Here is a 19316-nt window from a genome sequence, read left to right on the forward strand (position 1 = left end):
TCGGCCAGCTCTAGGAAGAGACCTGGTGGTTCTCCTGCCTTGAGCTTCTAGACAATCTTGTCTCGGAGATCATCAGAAAATTCCTTTGTCTTCATGCTTGGTTTGTGCTTTGACATGCACTGTCAACCCTGGGCCCTTATACAGACAGGTGTAGGCCTTTTCAATTCATATCCAATCAAATGAATTTACCACAGACGAAGTACCATTTAGCTGCTGAAACATCTCAAGAATGATCAGTGGAAACAGAATGTACCTGAGCTCAATTTAGAGCTTCACGGCAAAGGCTGTCAGTACTGATGTACATGTGATTTTCCAGATTTCTTTTTATAAATTTGCACCAATTTCAAAAACTCTTTTTTCACATTGTCATTATGTAGGATTGTGTGTGGAATTTTGAGGAAATAAATTAATTTAATCCATTTTGAAATAAGGCTGTAACATAAACAAATGTAGAAAAGTGAAGCGCTATCAATACTTTCCAGATGCACAGTATTTTTGCAGGAATTTGTGGATTTTCACATATATTTATTTACTTAATTGTGCTTTTATTATTTTTTTTTATTTATGCAGGAACACATAGATTTAATAAGTAATTAATTATTTATTTGCCTATTTATTTTATTTTTGTTTTTGCAGGTTTTGTGCTTGATGTTTATACACCGTTTACTCAAATAAACTGATCTCTTGAGGAAATCATTTAAAAGTTAAAAGACTTTCAGTCTGAACCACTGTTGTTAGCTTTTTCTGGTTAACAATAAAGTTACAAAAATTATGAATATTATGAAATGAAATATTATTTACAACAACAACGTCAACACTAAGATCAGCAAGTCTTACGAAGCACAAGTAAAATATGTTGCTAAAAATGGAAATGGACTCACGGAAATGTAAAACACTAAGCAGAAGACAGTAAGTGGAATCTTTTTATGCACCGAATCCTATTAAAGCATAATATATTCATGTGTCAGAGCACGGATGTAGGCTAAAAAGGACTTACCTTGATTTTCTTGCTAGGGGCTGCTTCTTCAATAGTCTTCTCGAAATGCTGTGCCAGTTCTTTAGTGGAGAGCTTTGGATAATACTCATCCTCCTCTGCAAGCAAAGGCAAATGTTCATATTTAACTTGGAGGTCTCAGTACTATGCAGTGTAAAGCAAAAAAATCATGTACTGTTTAAATTATAGCTTGTGAACTTACCTGTTTGATTGTTATGATTCTCATAACTGGACATAATTTCCCGTTTATGAGCGATTTGATCACGTGTAGACTGTAGGAAGGAAAAATAAACACACTTTTAGAGCGAAAACGATTCATGTTGACATGTTTTTACATTCATGCATTTGTTTATTATTATGTGCATTCCTTGGGAAGCAAAACTCTGACCCTGTTTTTAGTCAGAACTTGAAAACGTGGACATTAAAACATACAATAAAACATTATATTGCCTCATAATAGTCAGGGCTCTATTTTAACAATCTAAGTGCAAAGTCTAAAGCTCATGGCGCAAAAGCATTAAGTGCATGTCCGAATCCATTTTTGCTTTTTTAGAGATGAAAAAAAATAAGCTCTGCGCCACAGCGCATGGTCTAACAGGGTTGTGCTTAATCTCTAAATGAGTTATGGGTGTGCTTTGAGCATCACATGCATTAAACCATCTTAAGGCTCATCTCACATTCCCTTTAAAAGTCAGTTGTGTCACACCAAGGTGCATTTGCTATTTACATGGCGGACTTTGTAATTGGAAAAATGTAATGCTTCACTAGTGAGAAAACAGTGATGCAGAGCATCTGCAGCGCAGGAATAAAGAATGAGTGTCCTCCTTTCAGCCTCTTTACTTTCTCTTTACTTCACTTTTACTCTTTACTCCTTTACTTTTGTGAATAAGGAATGCTGTTGTTCACACTTCACTGAAGACATCCATTAGCCTACATATTTAATTTTATTTGTTAAGCACAAAGATTTGTTTCAAAGTTATTTCAAAATCCCAGCTAACGAATAAATGAACAATAATAATAAAGTGTGGTCAGAGTTATATTTGAACACACGTCTTGGTCTTATGCCCCAAATGGTGATGCAGACATCTCAAAAACCTGATAGGTGGACAACTCTAAGCTTGTTTTTAATAAAACAAATATAAATATGCATTTAATAAATTTTACTGCTAATAACAATAACATCATACAAATAAAAAAAAAAACATAGGTGAAGAAAACATGGAGGCAGTGGTTTTTGTAACATCTTAATCCTTAATTTTGTTCATTTATAAAGATATTTGTGTATTGCTGTACATCCTGTATTAAGCAATGTCTAAGCCAGAGGTTCTCAAAGTGGGGGTCGCGGGACAATGAAGGGGGGGGTCGCCTGTTGATTTTCAAAAATCAATAAATTTTTATTAAACCTTAAGACTTACTGTACTTTATCAATAACCTACTGAAGAGAAAAAATAGTCGTTTATAGGTACTATAAACTATATAGTTACTATAGTAGCTTATAGTTACTAGTTCTATTGGATTGCGACTTCTTGGGTAATTACATTATACTAAAGACACAGCAATACTGTCAGATGCAGCAGATTTTGTAACACCAGGTTAAAATTTCTAGCCCATTTACAGCACTGACATACATAAAAAAACAAAGAATAGACTTGGGTCTATTGGTGTGTTTGTGCACGTCATTGCATACAAGGTTTCTGTATTTATAACCACCACCTCAGAGAATATTGGGGGTCACGAGTCACTGGCATTGTCATTTTGGGGGTCGCGGGCTGAAAAGTTTGGGAACCCCTGGTCTAAGCATTTGGACCTGCATAGGCGCATAACTAACATGTTCTGCGCTGGACTTTAGACCAGCTTTTAGTTAGTTTTAGTTAAAATAGCAACGCTCCAGCAAAGCGCCTTAACACACCTCCTTTATAGACCAGCACACCCATGAGTCCACAAAGTGGCACAAAAGAATTTGCTATCGAAACAATGTGGTGCAAAACGTAAAAATTAGGGTTGTGCTGGTCTGAAAAAAACAACAAATCATGCCAAATACGTCTTGCGCTTTATGGTGCCGGATGTATGATAGGGCCCTCAGTGTTATTTTAGTATCAAAAAATACTAATAACTTATTTTTAATTAACAGATTTAAACAGAATTATTTACATGTATTCTTTCTTATTTTAAAGTTTTAGTAATTTTAATATGTGCTTTAATTGTGCTAAACTGGTAATGTCTACTACTCCATAAATACAATTTAGTACCATCCACTAAAAATACAAAATAACAAAAATGAACAGTGTATTGTACATTCATTTAATTAAAATAGTTATTTATATACAGTTGAAGTCAAGTTTTTTTTTAAATATTTGCCAAATGATGTTTAACAGAGGAAGGAAATTTTCACATTACGTCTGATGATATTTTTTCCTCTGAAAAAAGTTGTATTTGTTTGATTTTAGATAGAATAAAAGCAGTGTTTATTTTTTTAAAAAGCCTTTTTAAGGTCAATATAATTAGCCCCTTTAAGCAATTTTTTTTCTCTATAGTCTACAAAACAAACCATCGTTATACAATAACTTGCCTGATTACCCTAACCTGCCTAGTCCACCTAATTAACCTAGTTAAGCCTTTAAATGTCATGTTAAGCTGTGTAGAAGTGTCTTGAAAAATGTCTAGTCAAATATTATTTACTGTCGTCATGACAAAGATAAAATAATTCAGTTGCTAGAAATGAGTTATTAAAACTATTATGTTTAGTAATGTGTTGACAATATCTTTTCTCCATTAAACAGAAATTAAGGAAAAAATAAAAGGGGCGCGAATAATTAAAATTTTTAAAACCTTTTTTTTTTTTGGTAACACTTCAGAATAACAGCCCATTAGTTACTGTTAATTAATATATTTACTAACAATAAATATCAATGATCTTATATAGCATTTATTAATAATAGTTAAACATTAACTGCATTATTGAAATACAAAGGTGAACTTCTTAACACTAGTTAATGCACAATAAACTAACATTATTTAACTTAAATAACATTAACTAACGTTAACAAAGATGAACAAACACTGTGATAAATGTATCACTAGTAGTTTGTTTATGTTAGTGAATACATTAACTAATGGTTCATTATTTTAAAGCATAACCTTTATTTATATTATTATTTTATTTATGTATTAATTTATGTATTACAACAAATAATTTGGCATTTTCAAAGTGACTTTTGACTCAAAAGGATCTGAGGCAAGAACATTCAGTCTTATCAAGCGCCATGTTTCATTATTTTAGTGTTTTATCAATATTCTACTCCACTGACACTGATCTGCTGGCTCAATTTGATGATCAATATCCCATGAATTATTCTACTGGACTACAATGTCATGACTCTTTTGTGTCTATTGTCATGGGGTCTCGTCAAAACCTTTCCTTGTCCTCCTATTTAATCACTTTCAGCATCCTTAACTTCAAGATCATTGTAAGGTAGGACAAAGTCATGGGTTCTATTCACAGGAACCTCAAAAGTGTTTGCTGGAGACAGAAATCCTTTCAAATGATTCAGTCGATTTGGTGAACTAGTTCAACTGGTTCACCTGGAAGATCCGGTTAAAAAGTCCAATTTGTTAATATGTTTGTTAATAATGTGAATGTTAAATAATACTTTTAAGTGTCTGTTTGGGTCGTATGTAATGCTGTCACCGTGCTGCTGTCATGGTCATTCATTGTTTTTGTCGCAGGAGCAACAGAGAGGACTGACAGGAGAAGGATCGGCTCGATCTGGCCAATGGCAACAGGATTACAGACTCTGAGGTGCTGTACGGGTCAAACACCAGGCAGTGGGAAGTAAACAGATTTACTTCTAAAAGGCTTACAGTAGGCTTTTCTATTAAATACATTTGCAAAGACAAAAATGCTATAATTTTAGTTAGTTTCAGTTAGTTTTGTATATACACAATACAGTTTCAGTTAGTTTTAGTTAAAAATTTGTAAAAAATGTTTTTGTTAACTATAATAACCTTGATACTAACTCAGTTTACTCTTCATGAGACGTAACTAATGGCCTATTTCCACTGACTGGTACTGTACGGTACGGTATGGGTCGGTTCGGGTCACCTTTATCAGGCTTGTGGTTCTACTGCCAAAAGGTACCTTTTTGGCGGGTGTGGTGTCTGACAGAAATTTTCAGTCGACATCATTCTTACCCTAGGAAATGTCAAAGTAAAGCTGTATGGGTAGTTCACATGTCATATAAGAAGCACTTCTCACAAAACAGATGCTTTATACCAGGGGTGGCCAACCGTGCTCCTGGAGAGCCACCTTCCTGCAGATTTCATTTGCAACCCATATCAAACACACCTGCCTGTAATTATCATGTGGTGTTCAGGTCCTAATTAATTGGTTAAGGTGTGTTTGATATGGGTAACAACTGAAATCTGCAGGAAGGTGGCTCTCCAGGAACAGGGTTGGCCACCCCTGCTTTATACACATACATACTTGTGTATAAATGTTCACTACCAACCCTTCTATGAGCAAGATTTGATTATAACTGCAGATCAATAATAGGGCGAAATAGCCAACTATAACATCTGCAATAATATAAAATAAATAAATGCAACATATATGAACACATACAGACCCTATACAGTCTCTGATATGTTACCAATCACAGAAAAACTACACACAGCATACATTTAGTCCTTATTTGGGTTCAAAAACATCACGCAACATCGCCCACAGTCAGTGCAAACCTCTCATCTGTGTCTTTAATCTTCACTAGGACATTCTCATAACATAATTCTGAGTTCATAATAGTCCAAAAGGCAATTATAACAGTTAAACATGACTGTTTGTTGATGGTTTAGGTTGCTGAAAGAATAATTATTTTCAGGCTACTCCTTTGTTTTATTTTCACACTTCACTGTCGCGTTTGTCGGTTTCTGAAAGGATCGGATGTCAGAAGCACTTCAATAATCACGCGCACGTAATTATCATCGGCTCAAGAAGTTTGCTATTGCAAATATAGATGTGCGGCGAGCTCACACGTGTAAGCAAAAACCACTTTAGACGGCCTTGTAAACAACTACGGTGCACAATGTAAACTCTGCTCTTCTTCTTGGCTTTATGGCTTCATCAAGATGATGACAAGGTTCGTTTGAGCTCAGGTCAATCATGAGTCATTATTATATGTATATATTATTACGGTGTAATGTCTTAGCTGTGTTTTTAAAAATGGTGCTTCCTTTGTTTTCATTCTCCTGCTTGTATACGCGCTGGTGACGTATCTTTATAAACCAATAGCATTCAGTTGCGGGTCTAGCTCCGCCTTTTGGTACCCTTTTGTCGTGCTAGGTACCCTTTGCAAAGGGTACCCAAAAAGTAGTACAGTTCGGTTCGCTTTTAGGTACCTTTTGACAATGGAAACAGCAATTGTCAAATGCCTAAATGATGGTCTCTTTGTTGAATTTAAGTTACATTGCAACTAATTCTACTTAGAATATAAGTAGACTGTTGGGAATAGGGTCAGTTAAATGTCTGTTGAAGGAGCAGTATCAACAGATATTAAGCAGACAGTCTTCTAATACTCAAATGGACCATCACAATAAAGTGTTACCCCGAATTGTACCATACCACTCAGTGACTAAATACTTTTTAAAGTAACGTCCCCAAAACTGGTAACCATCCTTCCCCAGCATTTGTTTTTCCTACTATAGAAGTCAATGGTTACTGGTTCCAACATTCTTCAAAATATCTTCTTTTGTGTCCATCAGAATAAAGAAGCTCATAAATAAGTGAAACTGCTCGCGCTTTAGATGGCCTTGCAAACACAGGTGTACAGGCTAAACTCTGCTCTTCTTCTTGGCTTTGTGGCTGTTCATCAAGGTGATGACAAGGTTTGTTTGAGCTCGGGACCACCATGGTTTGTTATTATATGTACAGTATATATTATTACGGTAAAATGTCTCGGCTGTGTTTTTAAAAATGGCGTCTCCTTTGTTTTCATTCTCCTGCTTGTGTATGCATGAGTGACGTTTCTCTGTAAACCAATAGTGTTCAGTTGCGCGTCTAGCTCCACCTTTTGGTACCCTTTTGTCGTGCTAGGTACCCTTTGCAAAGGTTACCCAAAAAGTGTTACAGAACGATTCGCTTTTAGGTACCTTTTGACAGTGGAAACGGCAATTGTCAAATGCCTACTGAATTGGTTCACACTTTATTTTGATTGTCCCTTTGTTGAATTTAAGTTACATTGCAACTAATTCTCCTTAGAATATAAGTAGACTGTTAGGCTGGGGTTAGGTTTAGTGTAAGTTCACATGTACTTGCAAAGTTTCTTATAGTCAGTTAAATGTCTGTTGAAGGAGCAGTATCAACAAATATTAAGCAGACAGTCTACTAATACTCAAATGGACCATTACAATAAAGTGTTAACTCGAATTTTACCATTCTGTACCGTACCACTCAGTGGAAAGGGGCCATAACTGAATACTTTTTAAAGTAACATCCCCAAAACTGGTAATTATTTTTCCATAGCATTTGTTTTTCCTACTACGGAAGTCAATGGTTTCTGGTTTCTAACAATCTTCAAAATATCTTCTTTTGTGTTCAACAGAATAAAGAAGCTCATAAATAAGCGAAAGTGCTCGCGCTTTAGATGGCCTTGTAAACAACTACGGTGCACAGGCTAAACTCCGCTTTTCTCCTTGGCTTTGTGGCTGTTCATCAAGGTGACGACAAGGTTTGTTTGAGCTCGGGTCGACCATGGTTTGTTATTATATGTACAGTATATATTATTACGGTAAAATGTCTCGGCTGTGTTTTTAAAAATGGCCACTCCTTTGTTTTCATTCTCCTGCATGAGTGACGTTTCTCTGTAAACCAATAGTGTTCAGTTGCGGGTCTAGCTCCGCCTTTTGGTACCCTTTTGTTGTGCTAGGTACCCTTTGCAAAGGTTACCCAAAAAGTGGTACGGTATGGTTCGCTTTAGGTACCTTTTGACAGTGGAAACGGCCATAAAATCCTACAGAATTGGGTCACACTTTATTTTGATGGTCCATTTGTTAAATTTAAGTTACATTGCAACTAATTCTCATTAGAATAAGTAGACTGTTAGGTTAGGGTTTGTGTAAGTTGGCATGTACTCATGTACTTGCAAAGTTTCTTATAGTCAGTTAAATGTCTGTTGAAGGAGCAGTATCAACAGATATTAAGCAGACAGTCTACTAATACTCAAATGGACCATCAAAATAAAGAGTTACCCCGATTTGTACCATACTGTACTGTACCACTCACTGGAAATGGGTCATAACTGATTACTTTTTTAAAGTAATGTCCCCCAAACTGGTAACCATTCTTCCATAGCATTTGTTTTTACTACTATGGAAGTCAATGGTTACTGGTTTCCAACATTCTTCAAAATATCTTCTTTTACGTTCATCAGAAAAAAAGAAGCTCATAAAGGTTCATAACCACTTGAGGGTGAGTAAATAGTAAGTAAATTTTTTGGGGTGAACTATACCTTTAAATGCAATGCAAGTCACTCTGCATAAACGCATCTGCCAAAATGCATAAACACAAAAAAGTGACTCTTTTCATGTTTTCAAACCTCCAGCCTCGAAATGACATTTTGCGCATGATTTAAAATTGATGGGTTGAAGTGACAGAGTAAACAGAAAAGAAGGCATTTGAGCTGTGCTTATGGAGACCCGGAGCTGTAATCTAAGTGCTGTGTGATTGTCGTTGAGAGCCGCTACTGTTAGCGTGGACTTGTGAAATGGAGAGTTATTAGCAGCAGGCCTGTCGGAGACGTCCGTACCCTTTCATCCTGGAGGAAGACCTGCTGTGAGGCTTGACGACTCGCTGCGCTGCTCGACACACTCAAAACTGATGAATCTGACACCTCCTGTGTGACACAAGACCAGAGCTGTTAGAAGAGGAGACATGGGAAACAAGCAAACGCACACACACACTTTTCAAAAAAGGGCTCACACAGGCTGCTTATATTGTCACTATATTTGTTTGAGCTAAACAGAAATAAACAAAGCGATGATACCACAGTATATTTCGACAGTAAACTTAGATTTTGTTTTAGGCCATGTTTACACTTACATGTTTAAGTTTAAAAACAACATTTTAAAAGGAAAACAATCCACGTCCACACTACACCACTGAAAACGCACATTAGGTGACCACACACACACACACACACACACACTCTGGTATGCGCTGCAGTGTATGTGGATGTCTGAGCTCAAGGCAGTCAGCGGGTGCTTTGAGCACACCTTCCCAGGTGAGAGCAGCGCACTCCACTGGATCTAATCTCACTGTAGTTGTTAAACGAGATATTTAATTCATCTTGTTTCTGTCTAAAAACTCTTTGGTCTTTTGAGTCTTTTACTTGTTCTTAGGTAACGTGTTTTGTCTGAGGGCAAAGATAAGTTCATTTATTATTATTATGTACCCACGTACAATGATTCTGCACATGTGGCTGATCGCTTGCCTTTATTTTCTATAATATATAAACTTAGGCCGTACTCACACTAGGTACAGTTGCCTCGAACCGGGCCAAAGCACGCTTGTCCCCCCTCCCGTCTCCCCCGATGGCCCGCGCTCACACCACAAGCGGGCTTCGGCACGCTTACGTCATCACTGCTGCGCTGTTCAGTGAGTAGCGCTCTCAATCAACAGCACAGTGGAGATTTCTCTAGTTATATCGTTTCAGTCGTTTGATATGCCGTCAAATATTTTGCCAAACAGTCCTTAGGGATGCGGTGACGCAGTCAGATATTTCGCCGAACAGATCCGCCACTTTTGGCGCTCATAAACAATCATAAAGCTCTCGTGCTGCAGGAATGAACAGGTCTGCTGAAGGTGAGCAGCTGTCGTGCAGTGAGGGGTTTGCGTCTTTAATAAACTACGGCACTTTGCGTTCACTGAACAGAATTATTAATAAATCCATATGAAACAGTGCCTTAAAAGTCACACCTTGCTTTCAGTTTCGGGCTTTGGCGCGTTTTGCACTCACACACAAGCGTACCGGGCCAAAGTCCAAGTGAACCGTGCTTGAGCCCGATTCAGCACACTCACACTTCTCAAACGATCCGGGAAACGGGCCTGGGCACGGTACAGATGACATAGTGTGAGTAGGCCCTTATTGTACGTTATATTTTTATAATGACCATTATTGATTATTAAACTGATATAAGAGAGGGTATGTTTCATATTTTTCAATGAAAATTAAAGGAGGCAGTGATGTTATTGGCTCCATTTTGTTATAAATATGCATATGGTGAAGATGACGATCAAATAAATATGGCCTCAACATTTTTAGTATCTGTTAAGTTAATATTATAATGAAAATAGGCAGTTCCCAACTTTTCATTTTGTTGTTAAGATAGTGAAACAATGTAGCCAGGGTATGTGAATGACACTGAAAAGTAGCCTACACTGTTCCCTTTTAAGATCCCGCTGTGTCCTAGGGAGTTTGTTTTCCATATTTTAAAACAAAAACAGCCTCTTCAGCATTTCCAAAATGCTCTGTTTTCAGTTTACACTGAAGCATATTAGTGTATACAGGGCCATAGTCTTATTGTTTTGATTAAATTGCCATTTATTTTGAGTCATATTTCAATCTTCTGAATCATTGTAGTTTTAGTCAATTATATACATATACAGTTAAAGTCAGAATTATCAGCCCCCCTTTATATATTTTTTCTTTTTCAAATATTTGCCAAATAATGTTTAACAGAGCAAGGAAATTTTCACAGTATGTCTGATAATATTTTTTTCTCGGGAGAAAGTCTTATTTGTTTTATTTAGAATAAAAGTAGTTTTTAATTTTTTATGAACCATTTTAAGATCAAAATTATTAGCCCTTTAAAGCTATATTTTTTTCGATAGTCTACAAAACAAACCATCGTTATACAATAACTTGCCTAATTACCCTAACCTGCCTAGTTAACCTAATTAACCTAGTTAAGCCTTTAAATGTCACTTTAAGCTGCATAGAAGTGTCTTGAAAAATAGCTAGTCAAATATTATTTACTGTCATCATGACAAATATAAAATAAATCAGTTATTAGAAATTAGTTATTAAAACTATTATGTTTAGAAATGTGTTGAAAAAATCTCTCCGTTAAACAGAAATTGGGTAAAAATAAACAGGGGGCTAATAATTTTGACTTCAACTGTAAAATAAACAGCAAAAATTGTTTTCAACCAACTAAAACAGAGCATCAACAATAATTCATCAGAAATATTTTGTAAACAAAATGCTGCAGGATCTTTACTCAAATCTCTGTGAATACACAAACAGCAAATAACATTTACTGGTGATCTGTAATGCATCGTGGATTAAACCAAAAAAATCATTTATGCACATTTGCATGAAATCTGCATCACATAAGCACAAATTAAAGCTCAGAATTAACACACATTCCTGATTTTCCATTTCAGGATTAAGATTGGGGCTGTCAATTACTGTTAAGCAGCAGGTTTAATGCTTTTAGTCCTCAGATGAGCAGATTTTGTAGTGTTAGAATACGTGCCAACACACACACAGTCCCACACACACACACAGAACCAACACAGGCTCAATCTGAAAACGTAGTTCCATGGACGTTTCTGGAGACCGGAGGTACAAAAAATTTTTAAGCAAACGCTATGGGGTGGTGTAACGGCGTTCCTTTTCGCGCTAACCAGCTGACCGCTTACCTCTGTGTGGAGGGCTTTCCCGCTGCAACCAGTTTGTCTAGTTAACTCGTTGTGTACTTGACGACGACCGGGTTTGAGTCCAGGGAAGAGCGGTTCTAGAAATCAGTTAAGACAAAAACAGAATCCAAAAAATAAAACGAACGAGTGAATAACATGGTGAGAATGTGGTAAAACCTGAAAACGTGGTAAAAATTAGACGACGGCTTTTCTTTTTCCAAACGGCTTTTGTAAATCGTTGGTTGGGTTTAGGGAAGTAAGTGGGCGGGTCAATCGGTAAAATTCGTTGGGTTTAGGGAAGGAGGAGGGTGGGTCTGTCGATTGGCTGGTCACCCAGTCAATTATTCAGTCAGTCAGACAGACGGTCAATCAACAGCAGCGTCTGGTGGGTTTACATGAGAACGGCATGGGCGTAAACGGCATTCGCGAGAGACTATAAAGCGCACACATCAGCCTGTCGCGGATTCGCCAAAACAAAAACTGCAAAAATACTTACCTCCTGGGAAACGTCCACGGGACTACGTTTTCAGAATGAGCCAGACATTAGACTATTTGAAAATAATTCACATGTGATTTGAACCAAAACAATCAGCTGGAAACAAACGGAATGAAGTAAACTGCTCATAAAGTAATGCTCACAAAATGTATTATGACTAGGGTAATTAGGGAAACTAAGACAGTTAGGGTAATTAGAAAAGTCATCGTGTAACGATGGTTTGCTCTATAGACAATTAAAGAAAAACAATATTGCTGGGGCTAATAATATTGAGCCTTAAAATGTTTTTATTTTAAACCTTTTATTCTAGCCAAAATAAAACAAGTAAGACTCCAGAGGAAAAAATATTGTAGGAAATACAGAGAAAAAGTCCTTGCTCTGTTAAACATTGATTGGTAAATATTAAAAAAAAAAAAAGAAATACAAATTCATAGAAGGGCTAATCATGTGTGTGTGCAAATAAATAAATTTTAATTAATATCATGAAATACAGTGGTTCTCAAACATTTTTCATCAAGTACCACCTTAGAAAAAAATTGTCTCTTTAAATACCACCATAATAAGCAGTATTGAAATACAGTAGCGTAGTAGGCCCAGTAAAGCAGCTACAGCTCTGCACAGTTCTAAACTGGAAGATTAATTTCTATTATTACGAATATTTATTATTGTCAGCCATTTTAAACATTATAAATAGTCTGAACGTTAACACTGTACTGTGCTTATATGTAAAAAAAAATAAAAAATTAAAAACGTCAACATTTAAATTAACAGGTGCTTTTAAAAGTTAAAAATAGTAGGTTAATGTTCTTAAAAAGTAAAAAAAAGTGCTGTACTTGAATGTAAAGTATTAACATAGAGTAGCCAATTCATTAACACCTGGAAATGTTGCCTGGACCTCAGCAATATAGGTTATATGTCATAAAATAAATATTAACGTATGTCATATTCATATATAAATCTTTTTTGATACATTTTGAAGTATATGTAGCATGTACATATGACACATTCGATATCTCTGCGTTCCACTAGAAGGAAGCCTGTGTACCAGTAGTGGTACACTTACCACAGTTTGAGAACCACTGATTTAATAAAATTAATATGAAAACCCAAATGCCAAATGAGTAAAACCAAAGAATAGAGATTTGAAAAAGGTTTAAAAGTGGATGTAAGTATCTGAACCAACAGAACAATAATGAAGATATCTGTTATGAATTGTTATGTAATTAAAAAGTAACACTTTAGGTCACAATTCACGGTATTAACAAACCATTAATTAACACTACTAGCTTAATGAACTGCTAATTTCCTAATAGTTAGTACGGTGGAAGTTGGGTTTAGGTTTTGGGCATGATTAGGGATGCAGAAGATCAGACTTTATAACTCCTAATAAAAAGTTAACATCCTAATAACAGGCAGTCACTGTAATAAGCCAGTATTAATAACATGGATTGTGACCTAAACTTTACGAAGGGTAGCCAAAAAGTGTTCTGAATCAGCTGTAGGATTTTGTGTGTAAGTTCGAGAGGCCAAAAACACCTCTCACATCTGGAGAACTGCAGAAGTTAGTTTTGGTAGTCTTGAAGTCAGAGCGTCTTTAAACTACCCATCTAACATCACCAACATCAACACAAACTGCTTGAAAGGGTCTAAAGATAAAAAAGCTTTACCTTCATCCAAAAAACAACTAAACAACTATCTTTTTTTTACATTTCAGGATAAAATATCAAAAGGTTAAACAATAAAGGCATAGCCTTCTTGGCTCATATTTACCAGGCAGGCAAGTATAAGTGAAGTTCAGTGTAAATTGCATCATTAAAGCAAAGGTAACTGAATTTCAGAGCTGAAAACACTCCTCAAAGCAGAAGCAACACTGACCGCCTCCTAATTCATTCTGCTCAAAGACTTTTTATTTTCTCCACGAGGACTTCAAAAACGCACTTTAATAAAGAGTTTCAAGTCATTAACCAAACCAGCGGACTTCTGAGATGAATCACAACAGCACAATCTCTGATTCAAAGCAAAGAAGTGTTTGAAAATTCATTGAAAGTTCATTGTCTGCTCTCAAAACCGATGGAAGTTTTTAAAGTGATAAAAAATATTACAATATTTTTATTTAATATTTATATAATAATATTTTCATATAATAATATAAGACAATTTGCTTTTGGTTGATAAATATGAAGTCTGAATAATGTGTGCATATTTGAATGTGTTATTTATATGTATGAATTCATGAAATGTATATTAATTTCATTTATTTTGTTTTTAACAAGTGTTTTTAATTAATTAATTGACTTTTTTGAGGTGTATTTGGGGTGGTTTGCCCAGGGCGCCATGTAAACTGCCAGGCAGCTATGACACAAGCTATTCTCTGCAACTCTCACATGGTCGCCCACTGAAGCTAAGCAGGGCTGTGCCTGGTCAGTTCCTGGATGGGACACTACATGGGAAAGCTAGTTTGCTGGAAGTGGTGTTAGTGAGGCCAGCAGATGGGTGCCCAACCTGTGGTCTGTGTGGGCCCTAATGCCCCAGTATAGTGATGGGGACTCTATTCTGCTCAGTGAGCGCCGTCTTTTGGATGAGACTTTAAACTGAGGTCCTGAAGATACAAGATGTGCAGCACCTAAAACTACAGATACTGGAAGCCTGTGCTGGCATTTCTCCTTCGTTGTTGCTATCAGTGTGTGAAGAATGGGAGATGAGGATTGCATTGACAATCCAACACAATGGGCAGCATACTGAACACATTTTGTAAGTGGTCAGAAACGTGTAAATAACTCATGAAAGAATAAAGTTATGTTAAAACTAAGCACGCCATTGTTTTTTTTGTGAAATTCCCAATGAGTTTGATGTGTCAAATGACCCTCTTCCTGTTGAAAAAAACATAAGTTGGATCCAAGATGGCCGAATTCAAAATGGCCACCATGGTCACCACCCATCTTGAAAAGTTTGCACCTCACAAATACTAATGTGCCACAAACAGGACGTTAGTATCACCAACCATTCCCATTTTAATAGGAAAAATCCCAGCCTGATCTCACGAGAAAACTTAAGTATTTTACGTTTTGCCAGTTTAGTGGTTAATTCATACGAGTTCAGTCGTACGAAATTGTACGATTTTAAAAATGAGGCGTGGCACCTAACCCCAACCCCAAAACCCAACCGTCATTGGGGGATGAGCAAGTCGTACTAAATTGTACGAATTAGATCGTACGAATTCATACGAATTAGCCACTAAATCAAAAAGTTCCGAATTGCCGTGAGATTGTGTTGTATATCCATATAAATGGCCCACCCTGTAGAACCACCACTGACTGAATGCCACACACAACTTTTACCGCTACAGCATTGATTCTGACACTATTAATATTTAATACCCTACCGACGAATTTCATTCAAGTAATTTGTAACGAAATTTACCGTAGTTACGGATTTTACCATTTTACCTTTACTTTAGCGTGCACAGCTGGATGGTGATCCCGAAGCTGCTGCATCAAATTAGATGTGTTTGATGTGTTTTAGCAGCAAACTTTTTACAGCACATTGTGCAAAAAAGGTGATGCAAAAACGGCCCACTTCAGTCGCTTCTTTAGAGAAAATGGAGTTAGTGGACGTTCACATATTGCGTCTAAAAGTGTGTGGAAAGTGCAAGTGCCTTGCTTCCTTCACCATTTCAGCGAGCTTTGTAGATCACTGCATTTTAAAAGATAAGATGTTTTCAACTAGGTAAAGCACGAGCGTATCGCGCCATGTGCCTCCAAAGGAAATAATGAATTTGCGCCTGAAAAGACCTGATATAAAAACGACCTTATGCTGCTAGCTTCAGCCTTAGTTAATCCAGTGTGCGTGTCTATTAGCCTCGATGCACATGCTCGGAACTTTAAACTAGCACACAGTTAACAAATTTAGTAACAGCAGCTTTGTTCTGTGCAAACAAGCGGTGTTGAGAAGCCTTTACAATTAATTAACCGTGACGAATTAAAGAATTATTAATATTGAAATCATTTAATAGTTGCATCCATATAGTTGACAATAATGTGTTTTAAATATTATTATTATTATTGTTAATAATGTTATTCATGTTATTATTATTATTATTATTATTAATTGTAAAATAAACACAAATAAAATTAAAATAAACTAAATTAAAATAAAAACAAGGAAAAATTTAGCGTTTTTCTTGGTATTAAATATTATTATTATTACTATCATAAATATTATTATAACTAAACAAACACAAGCAGATACTGTGGCGATTTTACTGAAGAAAGAAAAAAAATCTTAAAAGTTAGTTGTCAATAATTCCCGGTTGTATTAGATAATCCAAACTGAAAATAGCCTTTATATATAAGCGCAAAAATACATACTGGTCTAACTTGTACATAGATAAACACAGACCTCATTATCCAGAAAAACAAGATAAGGAAAACAAGCTCAAAAATACATCGTACATACCAAACACAAAAAAATTTGATGCGAGTTATAGTTTAAACACACACACACACACACACATACAGACACGTCTAATGAATGAGTGTGACTGTGAGCAAGAGAAAGCAGAGATAATGAGTTGACCTGCTGCAGTGGAATCCTTTCATCCTTCGCTCAAATAACTGCACTAACACACATAACGTCAGCTTATGCTCTCATTTGTCTACTTGCTGAATATCATTTAACGCACACTTCTCTGTGAGCTGAGGATTACTGACAAGCCAACACTGCAAATCCTTTTAATGTTCCACAAACTACACAAACTCAACTTACTGATTTTAATTATTTGTGTATGTCTTGCTTTCAGAACGATAAAAAAGATGATCTTTCTTGATCTTTATTTTTAAAAGTTTCAGACACTAAATAATGCTAGCTTTAAGGTTATCCCTGTGCTAATGCAGTCCAAAAAAGTTGACCAAATATACTGTATTTACTCATGTGATAGATAAATTAGAAATAAATAAATTAACTTAATTATTCATATAACATTAATAAAACCTCTGAAATCTTTGATGGGTAAATGTAACCAGCATTAAATGTTAGCAACCAATAAGGTGCTAATATGTTTATTGCAAGATTTAGCAAGTTTATGAATAAACATATTGCTAACAAGAGTCAAAAAGGTGCTAACATGCTTCTAGCTAGATTTAGCAAGTTTTTAGCATGAATAAACATGTTGCGAACAAAAAACAATGTGTTGCTAACATGCTTCTAGCTGATCTAGCAAGCTCCTAACATTAATAAACATGTTGCAGGCAAGAATCAATAAGGCCCTAACATGTTTATTCATAAACTTGCTAAATCTTGCTATAAACATGTTGCTAACAAGAGTCAATAAGGTGCTAACATGCTTCTAGCTAGATTTAGCAAGTTTCTAGCATGAATAAACATGTTGCTAACAAAAACCAATGTGTTGCTAACATGCTTCTAACATGATTTAACAAATAATGCTAAAAATCTTAAATCTTCCAGCATGAATAAACATGTTGCTAACAAGAATCAATGTGCTGGTAACATGCTTCTAGCAAGATTTAGCAAGTTTCTAGTATGACAAAACATGTTGCTAACAAGAATCAATGTGTTGCTAACACGCGTCTAGCATGATCCAGCAAGCTCCTAACATTAATAAACATGTTGCTGGCAAGAATCAATATGGTCCTAACATGTTCATAGCAAGATTTAGCAAGTTTATGAATAAACATGTTTCTAACAAGAATCAATGCGTCGGTAACATGCCTCTAGTATAATTTATTAAGTTTCTAGCATGAATAAACATGTTACTAGCAAGAATCAAGTTGTTAACATGCTTCTAGCAAGCTTTAGCAAGTTTATGAATAAACATGTTCTTAGCAAGAATCAAGTTGTTTACATGCTTCTAGCATGATTTATCAAGTTTCAAGTAGCATGATTAGCCATGTTTTACCAAAGAATAAACATGCTTCTAGCAAGTATGTTGCTAATATGCTTCTAGCAAGTTCATGAATAAACATTGCAAGGAAGAAAACATTTTTTGCTAACATGCTTCTAACAGGACTAAGCAAGTTTCTAGCATGAATAAACATATTGCTAGCAAGAATTAATATGTTGCTAACATGATCCTGGCATGATTTAACAAGTTTAGAGTATGAATAAACATGTTGCTACGAAACTCAATATGGTGCTAACCCATTTCTAGCTAGATTTAGCAAGTTTATGAATTAACATGTTGCTAACAAAACTAAGCATGTTGCTAACATGCCTCTAGCATGATTCATTACATTTCTAGCATAAATAAACATATTGCTAGCAAGAATCAACTTGTTGACATGTTTATAGCATGATCTAGCAAGTTTCTAGCATGAATAAACATGCTGCAAGCAAGAATCAATATGGTGCTAACATGCTACTAGCTAGATTTACCAAGTTTATGAATACATGTTGCTAACAAGTATCAGTGCATTGTTAACATGTTTTAGGATGTTTTTGCAAGTTTCTAAGATAAATAAACATGTTGTTAACAAGAATCGATATGTTGCTAACATGCTTCTAGCATGATAATCAGTTTTCTAGCATGAATATACTGCTAGCAGGAATCAATGTGTTGTTAACATGTTTCAAGCCTGATTTTGCAGGTATGAACAAGCATGTTGCTAGCAAGAATTAACATGTTGCCAGCATGCATTAAGCATGACTTTCAAACATGATTAAACATGCTGCTGGCAAGAATAAATAGTTGATAACATGCATCTAGCATGATTAAGCAAGTTTCTAGCAAGAATCAACACATAACTAACATGTTTCTAATATGAATGAAAATAGGCAGAATTTAGCATGTTGCTAGAATGTTTCCTGCAAATCGATATCCTGTTGTCTCAACTAAACTCAGATTGATCAAAAAGAAGTAATTTTTTAAATGTGTACTTGACTAAATAAACATGAACTTATTTCTCCTAAATAGAAATAAAGTTCCTGCTTAACAACACGTCAACAATTTGCTTGCAAAAATCAATATGTTGCTAACATGCTTCTAGCATGATTTAACAAGTTTCTAGCATGAATACATGTTACTAACATGAATAAACATGTTGCTAGTATGAATCAACATGTTGCTAACATGCTTCTAGCATGATTTACAAGTTTCTAGCATTAATAATTTTGTTGCT

The 19316-nt window shown here is 35.6% G+C and overlaps 1 protein-coding gene across 5 annotated transcripts in view; it reads right to left on the minus strand.

Annotated features, from left to right (window-relative positions):
- xirp2b (xin actin binding repeat containing 2b) overlaps positions 1-19316 on the minus strand; it is a 221409-nt gene that overhangs the window by 21244 nt on the left and 180849 nt on the right. For 3 of the 5 annotated variants that reach the window (XM_087268418.2, XM_087268420.1, XM_087268419.1), the window contains 3 exons: positions 8794-8880; positions 1197-1266; positions 998-1092 (listed from right to left, as the gene is read on the minus strand). In XM_087268418.2, coding sequence (XP_087124544.1) covers positions 998-1092; positions 1197-1266; positions 8794-8880 — 252 coding nt within the window. Of the gene's footprint in view, positions 1-997; positions 1093-1196; positions 1267-4682; positions 4797-8793; positions 8881-19316 lie in introns of all 5 variants that reach the window. The other 2 variants (XM_087268416.2, XM_087268417.1) reach the window with 1 other exon arrangement.

The sequence above is a fragment of the Danio rerio genome, chromosome 9 (assembly GCF_052040795.2).
Source record: "Danio rerio strain M-AB ecotype USA chromosome 9, GRCz13ab, whole genome shotgun sequence".
NCBI classification, from domain to species: Eukaryota; Metazoa; Chordata; class Actinopteri; order Cypriniformes; family Danionidae; genus Danio; species Danio rerio.